The sequence below is a fragment of the Vanacampus margaritifer genome, chromosome 1, assembly GCF_051991255.1.
Source record: "Vanacampus margaritifer isolate UIUO_Vmar chromosome 1, RoL_Vmar_1.0, whole genome shotgun sequence".
Taxonomy (NCBI): domain Eukaryota; kingdom Metazoa; phylum Chordata; class Actinopteri; order Syngnathiformes; family Syngnathidae; genus Vanacampus; species Vanacampus margaritifer.
In genome coordinates this window covers 54,694,552-54,716,218 of record NC_135432.1, presented here as the reverse complement: position 1 = coordinate 54,716,218, position 21,667 = coordinate 54,694,552, and the positions used below count along the sequence as shown (strand labels likewise).

The following is a 21,667-nucleotide window of genomic DNA, read 5'->3' as shown; positions in this document are numbered from 1 at the left end:
TGCGCGCGCGTGTGTGTTGTGTACTGCACTTACTGTCTTTTAGTGAGACTGAATGTACGTACACATTGTCTTTGACAGCCTGGTGATTTTCTGTCAGCTCTCGTTGCAGCAAGTGCTGGAGTGAAACTGAGCTTTCAGAGCCAAAATGGAGGGGTTTAAGTGCGCCTTAGGAAAGCCTCTGGCTTGGCAGGCATGCAGCACACCAGGGTAGCAAGAAAGCATTTACTGCAGATTAAAGCTCGTCTCGAGTGTTTTGCAAAGTCAGCCTTAAGCTTGGCAATCGTTCCCCGGGCGAATCGGCAACCTGCTGCTGTGAAGAATGTCGCCAGACCAACACCCGCAAATTATTTTGGGCCTCCAGTGGCGGTTGTGATGGCCGTGAATCGGAATTAAGATCAGTTTCTTTACGTTTTTCATTCTTCACCCGCGGAGGGATTACTAGTTTGATGGACGATGTAACCGTACGTGATGGAGGTGGAAGGTGAAATTTGATTGGACAGTTGCAGTTGGTTAGTTTTTCTTTTTGAGTACATAACAGAAAATAAATTAGAAATGGCAACTTTTATGTATATATTAGTGTTGTTCCGATACCAGTATCGGAAGAGGCCTGCATAAAAACAGTGGTATCGACATCGGCAGGTACTAACAAGTAACAAGCCGATACTATTATTTCTGATGCTAATATAGGACTTTGGATGCAGCATCTTGTGTCTTGCTTGTGCACGACTTTCACCAATATGTTCTCTGGATGCCGAACCTATTGGCCTTTGAATGCTCTGAACTAATGGCAGGGCAGGTTTTTCATGTTGAAAAAAGAAACTCTGGGTATCGGTATGGTATCAGCATCGGCCGATACTGCAAAACTGGGTATCGGTATCGGGGGCCAAAAAAACGGTATCAGAACACTAGTACATATTGAAAAATGAGTGGTAGATATACAATTTTTAATTCACTACAAAAAAACACTACATTTTTTTCACACCAATACCAATACGAGTACTCGACTCTTGAGGAGTCACTGATATCGATACCACTAGTATTTTAGATACCTAAAATTTTCCTTCAAAAAACAACAAAGATCATTTTAAAGAAAGTTCTATCTATATACACATAAAGCATTTTCCTTAAAAGTGCATGAAATGAATGGCAATTTTATATCCTTCCAATTAGGGGTAGGCAAGGACCGATATAAGGTATCGGTATCAGGCTGATACCAGACTTTATTTCAGGTATAAATTGGAAATGAGAAGAATAGAAAATTACCATTAATTTTGTGCTATTTTTAAGGAAAACTAGGTCTTTCTCTAAAATTATCTGTCATTGTCTTTGGGGGGACAATTTTATGTATCAAAACTACTCGTGGTATTGCTACTTGGTATCAGTATCAATGACTAGTCGAGTTGAGTACTCGTACTGGTATTGGTCTGAAAAAAAGTGGTATTGAATATAATTGCTTCTAATTTCTAGTTATATTTACCTTGCTAAACTGTTTTATGTCTGGATATAAACTTCACATCTGGTTCTTCAGTTACAAATAATATGTCTTCTATAAATGGTAACATGCCATATATCAAATTGAAGCTTGGACATTTACGGAGCTAGATGTCAAAGCTAATTAACAAGAAAGGGGTCAAAACCAAAACCATCTGTCTTGTCCAGCTCTCATTTCATATTCGAACATTCTTAGCCGGCTAGCCTAGCTAGCATATGCTGACATCAACCACCAGGACCGATAGCCCTTTAACTTTCAATGTTAGCGCTGGCTAACATTGAAAGTTAGCAACAGGAAGAGTGGGACAGAATCCTGACTCATTGCTGACTCATCTGGAGAAGCCAATGTGTTGCCATTGCGAAGCCCTTGTTTGGAGCTAAGGTAGCCCAACCAAAAACCAGTCTATAACTCACTAGTCTTATTCGGCTGTTGTTATTGTTATCGTTACCGTACTTCCGTTATTGTTATAGCTATTTCTGTTTTTTAGCCTTATTGTTGACACTGTCTCAATTACTTTCTTGTTGTGTTTATTTAAAGGTCAGTGCATTAAAATGAGTCATAACAATGTCTTAGCTGACCACTGCACGTTGTCTTCACTAGGAATCTACTCGCGGCCCTCCAACTACAGTGGGACTACAAGTGCCAACTACAGCGTCCCTGGCCCGGGTATGAACAACAGCCTGGCCATGAACGCAAGCAGCCCAGTGCACGGCCACGGCCCCGGTCAACCCATCCCCGCGGGACGCAATCATGGACCGGGAAACCACAACAGGGGGTACCCCACCGTGGCCCCCAGCTCCCCCAGCATGCCTCAGCCAGCAGGACCGGGAATGGGCCCTCCTTCTTCGGGCACTTCAAACCGCAAGATGCAGGAGGCAGCAGCAGCCACCATGCCAGGCTCAATCAATGCAACGCACAGCAGGTACCCACAACTAACGAGATCATAATGGTCCTAAAAGTGATACTGTCAAAGAAAGCAAAACACTTTATGGGTTGTCTCCAACTGATTGCTCAAGGACTGAATGGGAAGTTAGTGCAATATGCTGAGCTCCCTTGAAAATTCCACTTCACCAAAGCCAAAGAAAGGAATTAGGCCTGTAACAGCATTTACTACACGAGATTCATCACTCAAAATTCAAGTCAAAACTCAGGACTCTATTGTGAAATCATACAAATAACATTACTGATAAATTATGAATATCTACTTTAAAGCATATGGGTCACTACTCCTGTCTGACATACAGCTTGATGGAAATGTATTAATTTCTGGTTTCGGTTCAGTTTAGCGAGTATGATTTTTACTCCACAGTCCAAACACCGACTATTTTTCTTACAATTTTGCTGTGTCACCGATCACCCAAGCACTTAATTGTGGTGTTAAACGGGCTAGCCGTGTCAATTTTAGGTTAGCTTAGCATTTAGCATGGTGTCACCATTTTTTCCGTCATCGAGTTGTAATTTACAATGAACAAAATGGCCTGGAGTCCACGAGTTGATTTATGTTCCAAATATCAATAGCTGTGAATTTGAAAAGAAAAATGTATTGTTCCTGTCACTAACGCCCAACATGAAACACAATTGCTACCTAGTGGCAGAAAATTAACTCAACACAAATCAGTCACTCAATGTTTCACACTTCTTTCAACTGTTCCGGGTTTTTTTTCAGTTTTTTTTTTTTTACCTCAAATAACTTTATGAATTACTGAATCAGTGAATTAGAAGATTCAACCACATTTGTATTTGCTGACCATATTTGTCCACTTTCCGGTTTCGGTTCAGTTTAGCGAGTATGATTTTTACTCCACAGTTAGAACACTTACTAATTTTCTTACAATTTTGCTGTTCAAAGTTCGATACCTTACACTTTAAAGTGGTTGTAGAAAAGCGGTGAAAAGTGTAATCGATCAACCAAGCACTGCAGTTAAACACGCTAGCCATGTCAATCTTAGCTTAGCATTTAGCATGGCGTCACCATTTTTTCTGTCATCTAGTTGTAATTTACAATGAAGTTGCTTCATGTTCCAAATACCAATAGCTCAGAATTTAAAAATAAAAATGTATTGTTCCTGTCACTAACGCCCAACATGAAACACAATTGCCACCTAGTGGCAGAAAATTAACTCAACACAAATCAATCACTCAATATTTCACACTTCTTTCGACTGTTTAGGATCTTTTTTTTATACCAAATAACTTTATGAATTGCTGAATCAGTGAACTAAAAGATACGCCACATTTGTATTTGCTAGCCATATTTATTCAATTTTATGTTAAAAATAATATGAAAAACTTGAAAAAAAAATGTATTGTACATTTGGAACAGATATAACGTGTGATTAATTTCTGATTAATTGTGAGCTTACTATAGAAATAATGCACTGAATTATAATAACTTTCTAAATTAGATTCGCTGATACCTGCAAGCTGTTGCTAGCTTCTGTGCAAGTATTGCAGAGCTTCCCTTGGCTACAGACTACCCGCCGTAGGAGAAGCTTTTTAGGTCCGTCTCGGTGGTTGTGCTTTTTCTTCTACTTTTTTTTTTACGTTTGTCTCAGCGTTTCATTCTCAGTTTTGCTATTCATTGTGTCAAAATGCAACCTTTGACCCGCAACTTGCAATGCAAAAGCGCTTACTTAAAGCCTCGAGTAAATGCTTTCATTGCTGCAACGCCATCTCCACTGACTGCGGCGATTGCTCCATCATTACATTTTTTAGTTTGCTATCTAGCAGGAAAAGTCCAATACTTCGCAACTACTAAAATAAGACAAATATTTCCCCTCTTACGTCACTTTCAGTAAAGCTGGGCTGTGAGCGAAAGAGTTCATTCTCAGTGATGCAACACTTCTATGGGCCATTTGTCAACGATCGCTATTTTCACAAAACTAGTAAAAAGTGTGACATTTTGATAGCAGACACTGTACACCGAGTGTCATTTCTCGCAGGCAGAGAAATGATGGCTTGTGCGAAAACTTGAATGCTGCACTGTCGAGACATAAAAAAAAATAAAAAATAAAAAGAAGTAAACCACAGGTTTGGCAATAAAAACACTCGAGACTGAGGAGCCGCCGAGCACCTTCACACGACTGCAAAGCGCTTTGATGCCATAACAATATACGAGTTTAGGGATATTATTTTTCCATGGGGGCTGAATATATATTTAGTGTTTGCAATGCTGGGGCTGCTGCGGGATCCTATGTGTGGGGGTGTAAACTCCTACTGAACCTAACCGAGGGAACTTGTGCAAACATGGCCACCTTGAGAGAAGAAGGGCGGGTGTCTGTGTTTCCTCCAGTTGGTTTATCAAAACGGTGCATCAGGAGGGTAGGCTTAATATGTCCCAAATTTGGATGGAATACATTCCAGCTCGCCTGCAACCCCATAAGGGTTTTTCAAACCATAAAAGATGTTTGTTTGTTTTTTAACTGACAGAAAATCGGGCATTTCACTGTTTTGCTCATATTGTGTGAAGTCTGTTCAGATCATCTCAACACAGAACGCCACACATGTAAGAGTTCTGTTCCACCAGCGGTCTAGAATCCAGTCCTCCAAAGCTGAGCTCTCTCGTGATCAGACGTGATCTCACAAATACGAAGACAATTTTCTGATGGCGGGATCGTTGTAAGATGGCGGCGTCGGCAAAAAAAGTCATGCTTTGGAAAATACTTCCTGCCATCTTGGGAAGCCATGTTAAAAAATTAAAAATTAATAAACAACAGCAGGTGCGGCATGTTTGGTTGTATTTACCGCCGTTGCAGCTCTTCTTACTACAGTCTTACTACAGCTAATCAGTGGTTTTGCTTATCTGAAGGGTAAGCTGTAGAGAAATAACATTCTTGTGCTAAAGAAAAATTTACTGCAATTTTGGAATCAGCAGGGCAATTTTAGTTTTAATTAGCGTAAAAAACAGATTTTTTTTTTCAAATTGGAATGTTATTAGTCGGGACGTTTAATACCAATTTTTTAGACCGATACCAATACTCAAACCTTCACTATTCACCGATACCAAGTGTTGATACCATTAGTACTTATGATACATACAATTTTTAAAATACTTTTTTGAATGACATATAACATAACTATAGCAAATTTCCTTAAAATTGCTTGGAATTAATGGCAGTTATATTTTTTCAGTTTGCTCAAAAGTCATTTTGCATAGAGCACACAATAAAAGGAATTTCAAAAAACAGATAAATAAAAAAAATAAAAAGTCTCAATCAAAATATGTGTTTGTACAACTTCCTTTTAAGGAATACGATGAAGTGCAAAGAATTCAATTCAATACAATACAGTAATTTAGTAATATCTATAACAATTCCTCAAGCTGTTTAGTGTGTGATGTTTAATTATATCTTGTTTTGAAATCCATGCTTCTAATTTGGAAGGCTGCTCTGTATTTCCATTTCCTGTTTCACGTTCTCCGTTCGTCATTCCTCTCATAGCAGTGCAGTAGTTAGTGACGATAAACGATATAATATCCAAAAATCTGTCTGCACTTCAGAGCTAATTAAATACCAGTATTGATCCCCGTCGCAAGTACCGATACTGTGAAATGTGTCCTGGTATCAGCCCGACACCGATACCTGGTATCAGTACTCGCCTATCCCTTTGTAGGACATTCTTATAAGACATAAGATAGTCGACAATTTTCTTCATCACGGGCCCAAATAAAGATAGCAGTTCCAGTGGCAGAAAAGAAAAACGTACAGTGCTACAAACCATAGTGGGTTTAGGAAGGAGATTATCACGCCGACTGTGACTACTTCCGTAAATACTGCACAAGGACCCCCCTTAGCTGTTCAACAACGTGCCTGACGCTAAACAACGCACAAGGACCCCTTAGTAGTCTAACAATATGCCCAATGTAAAATACACCAACTCAGCACTGAACTAAAGCATGCATTAACACAGCATTTTTCATCCACTGATGCCATCACACCACGACAAAAAAAGGTAAGGGATTTTTTATTGTTTCAAATAATGTATAAGGTGTACATGTTTTTTTCATAAATAGAAATTAAAATAAGAATTTTCTGTTTTTGGAGCTTGGGAATGGATTAATTGCATTTACATTATTTCCTATGGGAAAAAATGTTTCGGAGGTTGAACAATTCGGACAAATTGTGTTCAAACTCCGTGGTACCACTGTATAGTAAAAAATGAGCCTTGAAGTTCAAAGTCAACTTTTGAAATCACCATAACCTGTAAATAGAAGGGTGAGTTCATATGTTCCCATTTCTTTGGAGCTTCATTAAGCAAAGTGAATATTATTTCCCCTGCAACATCTTCATCGAATAAACACAACTGAAGCATTAAAAAAAAGAAAAAAAAGAAAGAAACTCTTGGGTCTGCTTGCCAGAAGTGTTGTTCTGATCTGCTGTCAATCATTCAGCCTGCTCGTGTTTTCCCTCCCCTCTCACCTGTTTCTCTCTTCTTCTTCTTCTTTTTTTAAAACCAGCTCTCCCAACTGTATCACCCTCTCGCTCTCTGCTCTGTTATCCTACCCCAGACTCTTTCATCCCATTCAGTCTTTCTTCCTCCCAATTTGCTTTTTGTTCTCCGCTGTTTCCAGAGCCGCCTTGTTATGTTTTCCTCCCTCAGATCCCACTTTAAAACATCTGAGGGAGATCAGGAGAAAATTGGCCTTGGAAAACCTGCAGTTAAAGGCTCCAGTGCCCCGTTTGCTCTCCGGATCTCAGCGCAACATTCCGAAACGTTCACACTTAGTTCCTCCCCGTCTGAGAAACAAGTTGTTAGTCGTTGCACATGGCGGCTTTCCCACTTTGATGCATCGACCCGGTGTGAACTGCACAGCTGCCTGCTACCTTCGTTATAGCAAAAGAGAGAGAGAAAAAAAAAGGGCATCGTTTAGGTTTGGATTCAAATTGTGTGTTTAGGGTAAATGTCTTTGTCCTTGTTTTGTAACTCTCAGGGATCCTAATTTAGTTTTTTTACATATATGTCCAGCTAAATATTCAACAAAACTATTGGTGAGGGGTTTGTGTGTGTGCTTTTGTCTTTGCTATATTGTGGGGCCCATACGCGCGTTTTTCCAGGTTTAACTACCATTGTGGGGACCAACTTCAAATTGTGGGGACATTTTGGTGGTCCCCACAAGTTCAGACCTCTTTTTGAAGGTCAAGACTTGGTTTTAGAGTTTAGGTTTGAATTGGGTTATGGTTGAGGTTAGGGTAAGGAATAGGGGTAGGCAATGCATTATGTCAATGAAATGTTCCCATGATGATACAAAGACAAGTGTGTGTGTCAAAGTTATTATAGTTCAAGAAAACGAACAAAATAACTAAAACTAAAATTGAAAAAAAGAAAAACATTTTCCATAACAAACTAAAATGCTTTTTTTTTTATTTTTATGATTATTGAAATTACATGCTAAAATTCCCTTTGTTTTCATCTTCCATTATATTAGCTTATATTCCTTTCCGTATTATCAGGATAGACGATTATCGGGACCACTATTAAGTATTTTGACGAATATCAGCATCAGCTTTTTTGAAGAATCATACAGCCGAAAATAGATCAATTTAAAACGTTAAATCCAGGGAAATATTCATAAAAAAAAATTGTTAATTTTAAAAGAGATGATGCTGAATCTGGGAATTGTCTGCACCTTGTTTTTGTTTGAAATAAAAATTAAGATAAGTAAAAATGTAAAATTTCAGATATTTTGAAATTTTGGAAAACTTTATTCATTGTAGCAAACAATATGGAGCTATTTACTTTTTACTAGCTCTGACCCTGGGAGGTCCTTGAATGTTTTGCTAGAATTTTTCCTTACATTGAAATGAATATCGGCTCCAACCATCCGTTATCGGTAGTAATCAAGGAGGACTACTAATAAAATCGGTATCGGCCCTAAAAAAAAAAAACATCAGTCTATCTCTAATAGATTACTTTATTACACAATAGTTACTTTTCCCAATCATTCATAATAATTGGGGAAAGGTGAGTACCGATACCAGGTATTGGTATTGACCGATACTCTGCCTTATTTCAAGGTATCGTACTTGCGACGTCAGCTAATACCGGTATCAGGCGCCCTCTTGTGGATGTTTTACAATTAAAATTACAAATCAGAAATTAGAAGAATAGAATTTATTTATGCATTAAAAAAAATTACATGTTGAGGATACATAGGTTTTTCTTTAAAATGATCTGTTCTGTGGGGGGAAATTTTATGTATCAAAAGTACTGGCGGTATCGGTCACTACTCAAGAGTTAAGGACTCGTACTGGTCTTGGTCTGAAAAAAAGTGGTATTGAACATCCCTAATAATATTGCAGATGGATAGAGTAACAACAATAGATCAGTCAAAAGTCAAGTAGTTTTCATTCCTTTTTTAAATAACTAACTGATGATGTCATTCTGCCGATATGGAGGAAGTACAATTTTCCTTAGCCAAAAGCTGCGGCCATTTTTTTTTTTTTAGGGGCTATGGATTGATGGTGGGGAATTATGGAAAGAAGAGCAGACGGAAGAATTAAAAGGTATAAGCTTTTCTTGGCAGCATCATCTAAGGACAGAATGGGCTTTCCAAATGACTTCCAGCGCTGCCGGCGACACTCAACAAAAAGTTCCTGGAGCTATAGGAACGGCCGCTGTCGAAAAAATAAGCACTTAGTAGAAGAAGAGCAAAGCTTAGAGAGAGAGAGAAAAAAAAGCTATAAATCAAAGGGAAATTGCAGAGAGAAAAATGTAGGAAGAGAAGGAGAGAAGTGCTCCCAGGCAAATCCTCGACAAATAATTCATTTCTGACCTCCTTAGTAAGTAAATTTCCTAAATAAATAAGAGCAGTGCTTGAATGTCAGGAATGGGGATACTGCCTGTGGCACTTTGTCGCTCGCAGTCTTGGCAGGCTTGCGGAGCGCTGCGTTTTCATTAGATGGGCCAAATAAATGGCTTCTCCTCCATCCATTCTGAGCTGTTTGATGTTTGGGAGGGGGGGGGGGGGGGGCAGCAGAATAGAGCGAAGAGAAGAGCGGCTTTTCTCGGGATTTAATATGTTAAAAGCCGCTTTTATTCGTGTGCAGGTGTGCAGAGGGGTCCATTTGTGTGTGTGTGTGTTTTAGACGCCGCCAGTCCGGCTTGCCCTAAGAACAGATTGGCTCCATATATAATTCATGGCCTCCAGCCGATCCAGTCCATCCAGCAACCTTCTTTGTCTGGCTCCTTTTCTGACACTTTCCGCCACACTTCCTTGCACACACACACACACACACAGAGCACTGGATCGATGGCTTGCCATCTTCACACTCCTCGTGGTCCCAGTGCGCGCGCTGTCTGGTCCAGTTAGCAGCGCTGGGAGGCCTCGGCCTGGCCTGTCACCACCCGGAAAGGATGCGAGGCGCCGCCGCTTCGAGAGAAGTGGAGTCTGATGGTTGGCTGGCACCTCGTAACCATGGCAACCCCTTGGCAACAGCACACACACCCCTGCGCATCAACACAAGGACAGGCTCCAACACTCACTGACACACGCACATGCACTGGCCCACGGTGTGAAAATGGCCGGTGTTGTCCTTCACATGTTAGCAGTCTGTGTTTGGGGCAATATTGTGGTCACATTTTGTGAAAGGAAGATGCAAGCTTGTAGTTCATTAGATAAACTAATGATCTAAGTTCAATAAAACTAAAGTTGTGCGATACTTGAGATTTTCATATCGATCGATACCAAGTGCCAATATCGCCGATACCAATATCAAGTACTTTTAGGTTCATAAAATATTATGGTATTATAAATCGTTTGTCCTATTAACTCATTCACTGCCATTGACGGTTATAAAAGTCAAAAAATCATTTTAACTATTTCTATTAATCGAAAAAAACATCTACTTTTGTTAAGAGTATGAAAACCTAGAATTGTTTTATTGTACAATCAGAACAGATTTAAAATTTGTGATTAATCTTGAGTTAACTATTGAAGTCATGCAATTAATTATGGTTAAAAATATATATTTTTTTAATATTCATCTTTTATTCACAATTTTTAATTGTAATTAATCGCATGAGTTCACTAGTTAACTCACGATTGATCGCTAATTTTTATTCTGTTCTTAATGTACAATAAAAACACATTTCTAGGTTTTCATACTCTTAACAAGTAGGGGAAAAATTTTCAACTAATAGAAATAGTTCAAATGAATTTTTGACGTTTATAGCAGTCAATGGCAGTGAATGAGTTAATAAAATATATATTTATTTATTTTTGCAAATTAGACTTTAAGTTCTTAAACATGCCATAATACAATATCCTCAACGGGAACATACCTGGGCTGTTATTTAAATTGGCAAAGTAGTAATAAACTCCATATTTTTAGTCCCTGTCACTCTACTGCATTCAAAGAAACGTCAGCCACCGAAGTTCCTCTAGTCTAGTCACATTGCAGAAACGATACTTACATGTTGTGCTACACTAATACTTAGCTCAACTAGTAGTTGGAAAAGCTCAAATTGTAAAAAAAAAATAATTATTTGTTACCGCCAGTGCCGGCCGCCGCTGTAAATGGTATGCCGGCATACGCGCGTGTGCTACAAAGGGACCCATGAGAAACCAAAATAAATAAATAAATGAACTCTTGACTTTGCATGTAAGCATTTGATCACTTACGGCTAAATAATGTAACCAACTCTCAGTATGAAGCAGTGCCCTTCTACAACACTACAGCCACAAACCACAAGCAATTTGTCAAGATTCCAAATAGCGGGCACTGAATTGCATGTTCAGCCTAACAGATTTTGTACGCCATCTGTGGGCGTGTTGCATATTATCTACTAAGATTACCATCTTTTACTAAGAGCCCAAAGGACAAACTTTAAATTGCATAGTCACTCTACTGTTGACAACAGGTGTAAAAGTGAATTTAACCACAAACAGAAAAAGTTTGAAGTGATGGAATTGGAAGTGCTAGTTGATTAGGCAAACATTTTTTAAAAATCTATCATTTCATCAGAATTTAAGGGAAGCCAACAACTGCATAATTGATTTAACTCATCCTGAGTGTGTGATAATCAAATGTATCTGTGTATCGTGTTTAAAACTTGGAACAACACACGCAAAAATTGTCACAGTGCACTAAAATAATCCCTAAGGAAATGCCGAGTTTACGGAGTTTTGTCATAGATGAGTAGGCATGACTCCTTCTTGCGATCCGCTCGAAGTCAGCCTCTTAAATCCCGATAATTTGTAGTTTCTGACATTTCGTAAATCCTGACACGAGTGGAAAAGTTTACCCTGCGCTTGCGTGCCAGTTTGTACCTGCCTTTTGGGCACGTTGTTTAAAGGTGTGAAATCAGCCGTCACAGTTCGGCTCAGGTTTGATAAATCACATTAAGCGTGCTCAATTAATATATTTACATATATTCTCTTAGAATGTGCAAAATGAACTATGTAGCAATTTTGCCCATTTGGCTGATGCAATCCTGGTTGTGCCTAGTTAGCATCAGCTAACACAACCATCAGTAAATCAGGCCTTTTCAAGCGAATTTACTGAAAATACGCAAAACAGACACGCGACTTATTCCCGCGAATATTGAGAGGGGACTCCGCCGCTGTAGGTGGCGACATTCACCATAGAGATGTGATCCACCAGTAATTTAAAAGAAGAAGACGACCAGGAAGCAATGTGTCTTGCGATGACGTATGAGTTTTCTTTTGTAATTCTTGATAAACCGTAGCGTTTCTTTGCTGTTCTCCATCTAAAATTGCATTAATATTCGCTTCTTTAATTAATTCCAAAAAGGTTTCCTTACTTTATCGTCCGCCATTGCTTTGGGACTACAAACCTGCGTGTGACGTAATATCCGGTCAAAACATGCGACATGAATCCGGTCTTGTTTCCGTCGCCAAAATTAGCATTTTCCTTTTTTCGATACGCTTCAAAATCCAGCCCCTCTAAGCACAGAAACTTTTTTGCGAATTTTTGGCCCTTTTTTGAATTTCTAGCATTTCCATTCAGTTTTATTTTTCGCTTCTTTTTTTTTATTCAAATAAAAAAAAAAGGGTGGATGGAAAATCAACTAGAGACAGTCAATAGTGACGAAATAAAATAATTGTTGTGAGGATGTCGCACACGAGACGGGAAAATAGCCCTTTAGATAACACGGTTGACTGTGCAACAAACCTTAATATTTTTGTTTCTAGTTGATACAAACTAAACATAGTGACTCTACTTGTTTGCATTTTGAAAATGAAGATCTCTCTGACTCCTTCCTCCATTGCTGTTTATGGACATATGAGTCTCAATGCGATGATGACACTCGCTCTGACTTTCGTGAGTACTATAGTGTTAGGAATCGGATGTTTTTCTCAAATTTTATTATTCGCTTGTATTACCAATTCTTTCTCACTGGTGCCCCTTGCTGGCGGCCAAGTGTTACTACATGTGCTGCCAAAAAGTGCCACTCTCTCAAATACTCATGTTCCTTACAGACGGACGCAAATATATTTATCAAAGTAATTTACAATGATATCAGAATAGTCTGATTACTTAACTGGTAATAAAATTTACTAATTAACGCATTACTGGCATCACATTTGTTGGACCAACTGTGTGTGCCTTTTTTCTTGCATCGCCACTGCCTTTTTTTTTTGTTTCTTTCCTAGCCTCACTCCATCTCTCTCTGCGTCAACCATTTTCCCCTCATTGGTGCAAAGGTGCCTGAGAGCAAGATGAATTCGTTTTGCTCATTTTTTTCCCCCTCCCTGATAGTTGTGCATGCATATATTAAGTGTGATTAAACACTGTGCGCTGCCTCCATCAAGTGCTCGCTAATGGCCTTTTTTATGACATGAATTAGTCATAATGGGAAAGCGGCACAGTCAAAAAGCTTGCAACCACTGTTGTTGTTGATTTGATTGTTTGACCGTTCACATGAGACCTTGTCTCCCATTGCTGTGAGTGGGTGCAGGAAGGGCTGGAAAAAGCAGTTCCAAGGCACTTGGCTGCAAAGAAAACATTTTTAATGTGAGAGGTGTAAAGATCAAAATGTACATTTCTGTGCGTTGACTCACTCAGGTCTTATTAAGGAGCAGCTCGGCAGCCAACGATGGTGTTTATATACCACATATTATCGAGAATTGGGGGCCGGATAAGCGTGGTTTTGGTGCTAGTTGGTGTCTTTTCCACAAGGGCCCCCACTATACCAATGCAACCCCCCCTCCCCCCCAATAGAGGGATTACATATGTATCATCACCCGTGCTCTATGACTAATTACATCTGTGAGATGAGATTATAGGGAGGTTTACCATGCCAATCCCTCCTCTTAGGCTAAATGTATCAGTTCCAACATGAGGCATTACGCCGTGTATGAAACAGAGACTGATGCCAGTGAGAAATGATTTGAATAGCTTAAACCCAAATAGAATTTTTGCTCTTGTCGACAAAAAAATCATAAAACCTCTGCTGGTGTTCCTCTCTACCTTACATTGTCCATCTTTCGGTCTTTTCATGTTTGGCTATTGTCGTTTGCTGTTCAGTGCAGGGGTGGATCTAGTCTAGAGTAATACAGGGCCGAGGCCACCCCAAAATCTTGAAAATCCTAAACAATTTTCCTTGTCATCTTAACAGAAAATTGTTATGGCAGTTTTTCAGAATAACTAGAAATTAGGGCTGGGTAGCGATTCAGATTTTTAAAATCAATTTGATTCGATTCAGAAGATCCCAGTTCGATTTATGATTCACATTCATTTTTGATTCAGGTAAGGATTTTATGCAGTACCAATTTTACTTTTATATGGAAGACATTCTATAAAGTATCAATGCTGCAAATAGTAACTTATTGCTCTTACTTGGTGCATTAGTATGAAAATATATATATGAATATTTACCTTTAAAATTGAATCCAATGCAGTTACATTAATCATGTATGTTTTATTGAACATAACCTGATCAAAACTAAAAAAAAATTGAAATCGATTACAACCACAGCACTATGTAAATAAAGTGGCAAAAACACTGGGCTCCTCTTGGGGTACTCAATAACAGAAGGGCATATTTGCATTTGGGAGCCATATTTAAAAGTATCGATTCCTGGTTTTATGAATCAATATTGCGCTCTGAAAAGGAATATCGATTCGAAATGAATATATCGATTTTTTTTATTCAACCCAGCCCTTCTAGAAAATATAAACAATATATAACTGCTTGCTTTATTGATTTCACTGTGTTTAAGTCAAAACCATTTCAAAGCGGCCGTAAAATAAAAAAAGTTTGGACACCCCGGTATTCGACCTTTTTGTGCCATGTCCTCACCTACTGTTACATCTTTTAATATGCTCGTCCAGGAGATAATCTTGTTTCAGAGCCAGATAGGCCAAATTGTTGCATACGGTATTCTCTTTTAACTTTTATGTCAGTGGCTTTGGACTGCCCAGCATGTAATGAAATGAAAGCCACTGCCTTCTCTCTCTCTCTCTCTCTCTCTCTCTCTCTCTCTCTCTCTCTCTCTCTCTCTCTCTCTCTCTCTCTCTCTCGCTCACGCACACACACAGGTTTGTTTTACTATCTTTGTGGGACCATCTCATTGACATAATGCCTTTCCTAGCCCCTTCCCCTAACCCCAACCATCAAAAATGATTGCCTACCCCTATTCCTTACCCTAACCTCAACCATAACCCAATTCAAACCTAAACTCTAAAACCAAGTCTTGACCCTCAAAAAGAGGTCTAAACTTGTGGCGCCCAGCAAAATGGGACCACATGGACCATGGACGGGTGGGCCCCACAACTCTGTGAAATTCCAGAATGTTGGCCCCACTATGTAACAAAAACAAGACCACACACACACACACACACACGGCGGAGCATTCAGCAGGTTGCAGATAAGCCCCTCTTATGTCACCTGCAACACTGCATGATGAGCCGTGAGAGGAGGGAAGCTGAAAGGGGGCGATTAAGCGGAATTGATTTTTCCCGTTGCCATGGAAACAAATAATATGAGCCTCTCCAAAAGCTCACCTTAATTAGTTAAATTATGACTTGTGGGATGGGGGAAGATGATTCGTCTGCAGTCTCACGAAGGAACTGTTTGATCGCTGATATGTTGTCGACTGTTTTATAGAAAAAGAGTCCAAAAGTTGCAACAACAGCTTGCCGAATCTCATTTCTATACAATCATGTGACATCTGCTCTGTTTTCTGCCATCATAGCCCGAACATTTGAAGCTACTTTCTTATAAAAGCATCCAAATAAATCATCATCTGGTCCTGTTTTTGTCTAGGCAGGGCAGCCATCAAGGAGCTAGTGTCACCCAGCCAAGCAACGCGGTCCCCTACAGCCGGCCAGCAGTCAACAATATTTCAGCCATGGGCAACGCACAAGGTCCGGCCTACAATGTGATGCCTTCAGGTAGGATTGCGAAATCCAGCTGGCAGAGGGCGTATTGTCTTGTCTTTGTTCTCAGTCATGAACATTATAAAATATCAAAGGGAAAATGTGTTGTTTTTTTTCATGCTATTTAGTTAGCGATTCTCTACTTTCATTCGTTTTTACATATTGACTAAACATTGCTGAAGATCGTTATCAGGCTTTATGCAGGGATTAGATGATCATTTGAAACGCATGTGTTGCTTGTGGGAGACATGGAAAACAGGCTGGATAGGGGTACTCAAGGACCAGGGTTGAGAACCACTGCATTAGAAAGCTCATCATCCTTGTTGAAGCTGAGAGCTATTTCTTGGGTACTAATTAATGTGAAGGTCTACCAGTTTGATACACATTTCTACACACATTTGCTCAGAAGGGTGAGTGCCGATACCGTGTTACGGTATCAAGCCAACACCCAGCCTTACTTCAAGATATCGGTACACCTCTTGTGGCCGCTCTTCGATCAGAAATTAGAAGTTAGAGGAAAAAAAAGACAAGAAAAAGACTAGGGTTGTTACGATAATGACAATATTGTGATATCGCGATATTAAAATTGCCACGATATCATCGCCGTCACGTCACAATATTAAAAGCAGCACATCACATTAAAAAGTTTAGGTTGTTTCCATTTCTGCAGTTTCAGCACCCTTTTAATTTGAATGAGGCATGTTTTGGCCACCTATGTTAAAGACCCGTGTTACTCACCAGATGAAGGGGAACGTCACTCCTATTATGTACAAAAAAACAATAGTGTGCTTTTTATTTCAGTATGACCTTTTTTGTTTGTTTTTTTACAGTATAATGACTTTTTATGCTGTTTTGTGAGCGTTTTTTATATTGCCAACCTCCCTATAATAGTGTGATGATTATCGCATCGTGGGATTCATATGGTGGTTATTTCGTAATGTCCATCCACCTATCCATTTTCTGAACCGCTTATTGTGACATTTGGATATCGTTACATCCCAAGTGAAGGAACAGATCATAGTAATGATTTCTCACAATAACTAGCAATCAGATGGAAATCAAGAACGCTTTATTTCAATAAGTCTCTGCCAATGTTCAAAATTCCAAGTGATGACTTATACAACATTCCTAGGAAATAACAATGTCTGACAACTAGTTAGCTTTAACTCATTCACTGCCATTGATGGCTATAGACGTCAAAAATTCATTTGAACTATTTCTTAGTTTCACTTTTATGAGTATGAAAACCTAGAACAAAATGTATTGTACGTTTAGAACAGATATCAAATTTGATTAATCGCAAGTTAATTAGTGAAGTCATGTGATTAATTACAATTAAAAAATGTAATCGCCTGATGCCCCTAATTAAAAAAAAGAAAAGATTTTAATTTTAAGAAATTAGGGGCGTCAGACGATTACATTTTTTTATTGTAATTAATCGCATTACTTCAATAGTTCACTCACGATTAATCGCAAAATTTTATATCTGTTCTAAATGTACAATTAAAAAAATTCTAGGTTTTCATACTCTTGTTAACAAAAGTAGAAAAAAAATTAAAACTAATAGCAATAGTATTAATATTGAATTTTTGACGTCAATGGCAGTGAATGAGTCAAAACAAGTTTGCAGGCTACTTGTGTGGTCCTTGGGGGCTACCTGGTGCCTGTGCACACTACCTTGGTTACCCAATTTTAAAGAAAGACCTATTTTGGCAATTTTGTATTCTTCTAATTTCACATTTCCAGCTCCTGATTGTAAAATAGCCACAATATCGGTGTCGTCGCTATAGCGACGATAGCACTATAGTACCGATACCTTGTAATAAGGAAAGGTATCCATCCGATATTAATAACTGTTGTCGGTACTCGCCCCCGTCCCAACTTTAATTCAAAACGTGGCCAGGACTTAACTATGTACTTCCCCCTCTCCTCCACCATTTAACATCAATGTTGTCGTCATACCTGTGTATCAGTTCCAACTTGCCAAGAGACAAGCTTTACTTTGAAGGGTTCTGACCCAGTGTGCTCCACTGACCTACTTCCTAATGCAATCTTTATTGGAATGAAAAGTGTTGCCGCACGTCAGGCCAGTCAAGATAACCCTCCAGATGTCGGTTGTGTTTATGTTGAATTTACAGAAATCTTTTATCAGAGAGGGATTAATTACGATGACAAATTTTAATCGCCTGATTTTTAATAATCTTTTCTTTTTTTTTTCTTTTTTTTTTCAAAGAAGAAAAGATTATTAAAAATTAGGGGCATCAGGTGATAATTTTTTCAAATTGTTATAATCGCATGACTTTACTAGTTAACTCACGATTAAAAAATAAAATAAAGATATTATTAAAAATTAGGGGCGTCAGGATATTTAAATTTGTAATTGTATTTAATCGCATGACTTCTAAATGTGCAAAAAAATACTAGGTTTTCATACTCTAGTTAACAAAAGTGGGAAAAAAATGTTGAATTTTTGACGTCTATTAGGCGTCAATGGCAGTGAATGAGCTAAAACAGAGATGTCTATGTATTTATACTAAACCCGGATTTACCACCGGGCTACATATTGACGTCGCAAAAGTTTCTTTCAGCCCTTCACCTTGCTTGCGTTGTCGTCGAAGGCACCTCTGAGGGCATGGAATGAATAGGCCCCTTTTATTCACAGCCAAATATTAGAATGTTTGATATTTGAGGAACTTGAAATGAGTACCAAGGTTTCACAGCACTTTGCCCAAGGAAGAGTGAAAATCTATTAGTCAGTTAGCACCGAAGGAAAAGCCTTGCTTCCAAGGATTTTCTTTTGTTTTTTAAGAACTATACGGCTCCCGCTATGAAACGTAGCAATGATGATGTTAGCGCCTCTTCAACTTGAACTCAAAAGCAGTTATGCCAATGCCTTTGAAATGAGAGGACTGTCTATCATGTGAAGGCAAACCCCGCCCCCTTGCCATTGTGGCGCCACTTTGAAGGCAAACTCACATTTTGGATTCCTCCCAACAAAATCAAAAGACCTCAACCGACCGGCTTTGTTTTGAGCAGCCATCTTTTTGGGGATATTTCTTGCTTGCGCGTGTGAAGAACTAGCGGCCGTACTTTGCCAGCGACGCTTTGAGGGAGACAACATGTCAATACCATGAAAGGCGAATGTCTGTGACGTCATACAAGCCATTATCCTGAAGCTTTCACACCTCACAAAGGAACTACCATTTGTTTCAGAAATGAATGAATCGCACAAAAACAGCAGCAGTGGCAGCAAATCACTTGAGAGAGCGTTGAGCGACCATGGTAAAAAAATAATAATAATCTTTTCTTTGGGGAATCGTTACATTTTTCTGTCATTAAATGTTTTCATCATACTTTTGTGAAGGAGCCATCGGAATGTCTGGGGACGGGATGATGAGCCCGGAATTGAAAATGAAAGCAGATGTAAAAGATGACAACGGCCCGGCCAACGACACTCACAAGCCAAAGGTAACAGAAATTCTATTTACGTTTCTTATTGTCCTCACTTTTATCCTCTTTGGTTTGCTCTTGTGCACCTAATAATTTCTCATCCACACATGTTGCCTCAGCACACCGAGTTGTTGTTTCTCTCTTGTTTTTGCACCATATTTAATGATTTGGTTAAAATTTGCCATTCCTAATGTTTCCCTCGCAATGTTTTGGCCGCCACCTCTCTGTAGCTGGTGTTTCGGCAGCCTGAGCTCAACACAAGGGTTCGGCACACACACACAGTCGCTTGGACACACAAGAAGTCACACACTATTCTTTTACTTAAAGGGGAAGTCAACCCCAAAATGATAAGGTCACTAGTCTAAACACGGCATTCCAATTAATTAATATTGCGTTTGTGCAATAAGAATTAAGCCGCAAAATCAACCTGTTTTTATCCATCTCGGGGCGGCCATTTTGTCACTTGCTGTCGACTGAAAATGACATCACAGTTGTTCAGGGCCAGTGTTGGGAGCGTTACTTTTTTAAAGTAATTAGTTATAGTTACTCATTACTTGCTTAAAAAAAGTAGCTGAGATAGTAATTGAATTACTTAATAATAAAAGTAACTCGTTACCAGGCAAAGTAACTACTTTGACTACTAAAAAAATTTTAGATCTAACAATTTGGATTATTATTTTTTATTTTATTTTTATTTTTTTTTAATACAATTTAAATTTAATCCAGGCTATATAGGGTGTTTTCATTTACTTTTGTGAGTATATATTTAGTTAGTTATAGTTACTCATTACTTGCTTATAAAAGTAGCTGAGTTAGTAATTGAATTACTTCATAATAAAAGTAACTCGTTACCAGGCAAAGTAACTACTTTGAGCACTAAAAATGGTTTTATATCTAACTATTTGGATTTATATTATTATTATATTTATTTTTATACAATACATTTAAATTTAATCCAGGCTATATAGGGTGTTTTCGTTTATTTTTGTGAGTATTTATGTCATACAATTGCCTCACTCCATAATATGACATATCATATAATAATAATAATCATCATCATCATCATCATCATCATATGGACCATATTCTATCTGGATGTGAGGTACTAGCCAAAACGGATTACATGTCCAGGCACAATAATGCTGCAGCATATCTCCATTGGTGCATCTGTAGAGACCATGATATCGAGATTACAGAAAAATGGTACAAACACGAGCCAGAGACAGTGATGCATAATAAAGATAACAACATCACCATCATGTGGGACATGCCAGTCAACACTGATAGAACAATAGCCAGTGAATTCCACTTGCAAACTGATTGACGTGACTGTCCGTCAGATAGAAACATCGCACTGAAAGAAATGGAAATGAAAAGCAAGTACAAAGACCGAGAACTAGAAATACAGAAAATGTGGCATATCAAAACCGTAATGATCCATGTGGTTGTCGGTGAACTTGATACAGTGAAGAAGGTGTATGGTAGAAAACATGAGAGTATCAGAGAGAGCTACTATGACAGAGATTCAAAAGATCTGCACGCTGGGATCTGCGCAAATCCTCAGAAAGGGGCTTAGTATACGAACAGAATAATTGACTTGAGTGACTGACGCCCTCGGTGCATGGTTTGCACCCAGCTGATGCATAAAAGGAACAGCAGCAAAGACTGTGATAAAAGAGATTATAATAACAATAATAATAATTCATTACATTTGGAGTGGTGATGTTTGTTCTACCACCGCCAGTTGCTACAGCAATCATAATAATAAAAAATAAAATAAATACACTCTATAGGTAATTTGACCCTTTGTCCCTCCAGGATTTCGCGGGTATTTATATTTATATATTATATTTATATTATTATAAATTCTGTTTAGTCTAAAAGGAACTTACATAATTATAGTGTTCCTATTTTTTTTTAAATTGGTCTTAATATTTTTAAATGCTTAAACATTTTCTTATTTTGTACCAAAAAATAAATAATCGGTTGAATAATTGTGATTTCGATTAACTCATTCACTGCCATTGACAGCAATAGACGTCAAAAATTAATTTAAACTATTTCTATTAGTTTAAAAAATAATAATAATAATTTGTTTGCAAGAGTATGAAAGCCTAGATTTTTTTATTTTTGTACATTTAGAACAGATATCAAATTTGTGATTAATCGTGAGTTAACTAGTGAAGTCGTCCGATTAAATACAATTACACATTTTAATCGCCCGATGCCCCTAATTTGTAATAATCTATTCTTTAAAAAAAAAAAAAAAAGTAAAAAATTTTTAAGAATCTTTTTTTTTGGGGGGGGGGGGTTATTAAAAATTAGGGGTTTCAGGCGATTACAATTTTTAATCGGAATTAATCGCATGACTGCACTAGTTAGC

The 21,667-nt window shown here is 38.4% G+C and overlaps 1 protein-coding gene across 5 annotated transcripts in view; it reads left to right on the top strand.

The window, feature by feature from the left end:
* arid1b (AT-rich interactive domain 1B) overlaps positions 1-21,667 on the top strand; it is a 239,131-nt gene that overhangs the window by 195,830 nt on the left and 21,634 nt on the right. For 3 of the 5 annotated variants that reach the window (XM_077555274.1, XM_077555243.1, XM_077555214.1), the window contains 4 exons: positions 2,093-2,414; positions 15,722-15,849; positions 19,048-19,116; positions 19,199-19,302. In XM_077555274.1, coding sequence (XP_077411400.1) covers positions 2,093-2,414; positions 15,722-15,849; positions 19,048-19,116; positions 19,199-19,302 — 623 coding nt within the window. The remainder of the gene's footprint in view (positions 1-2,092; positions 2,415-15,721; positions 15,850-19,047; positions 19,117-19,198; positions 19,303-21,667) is intronic. The other 2 variants (XM_077555261.1, XM_077555252.1) reach the window with 1 other exon arrangement.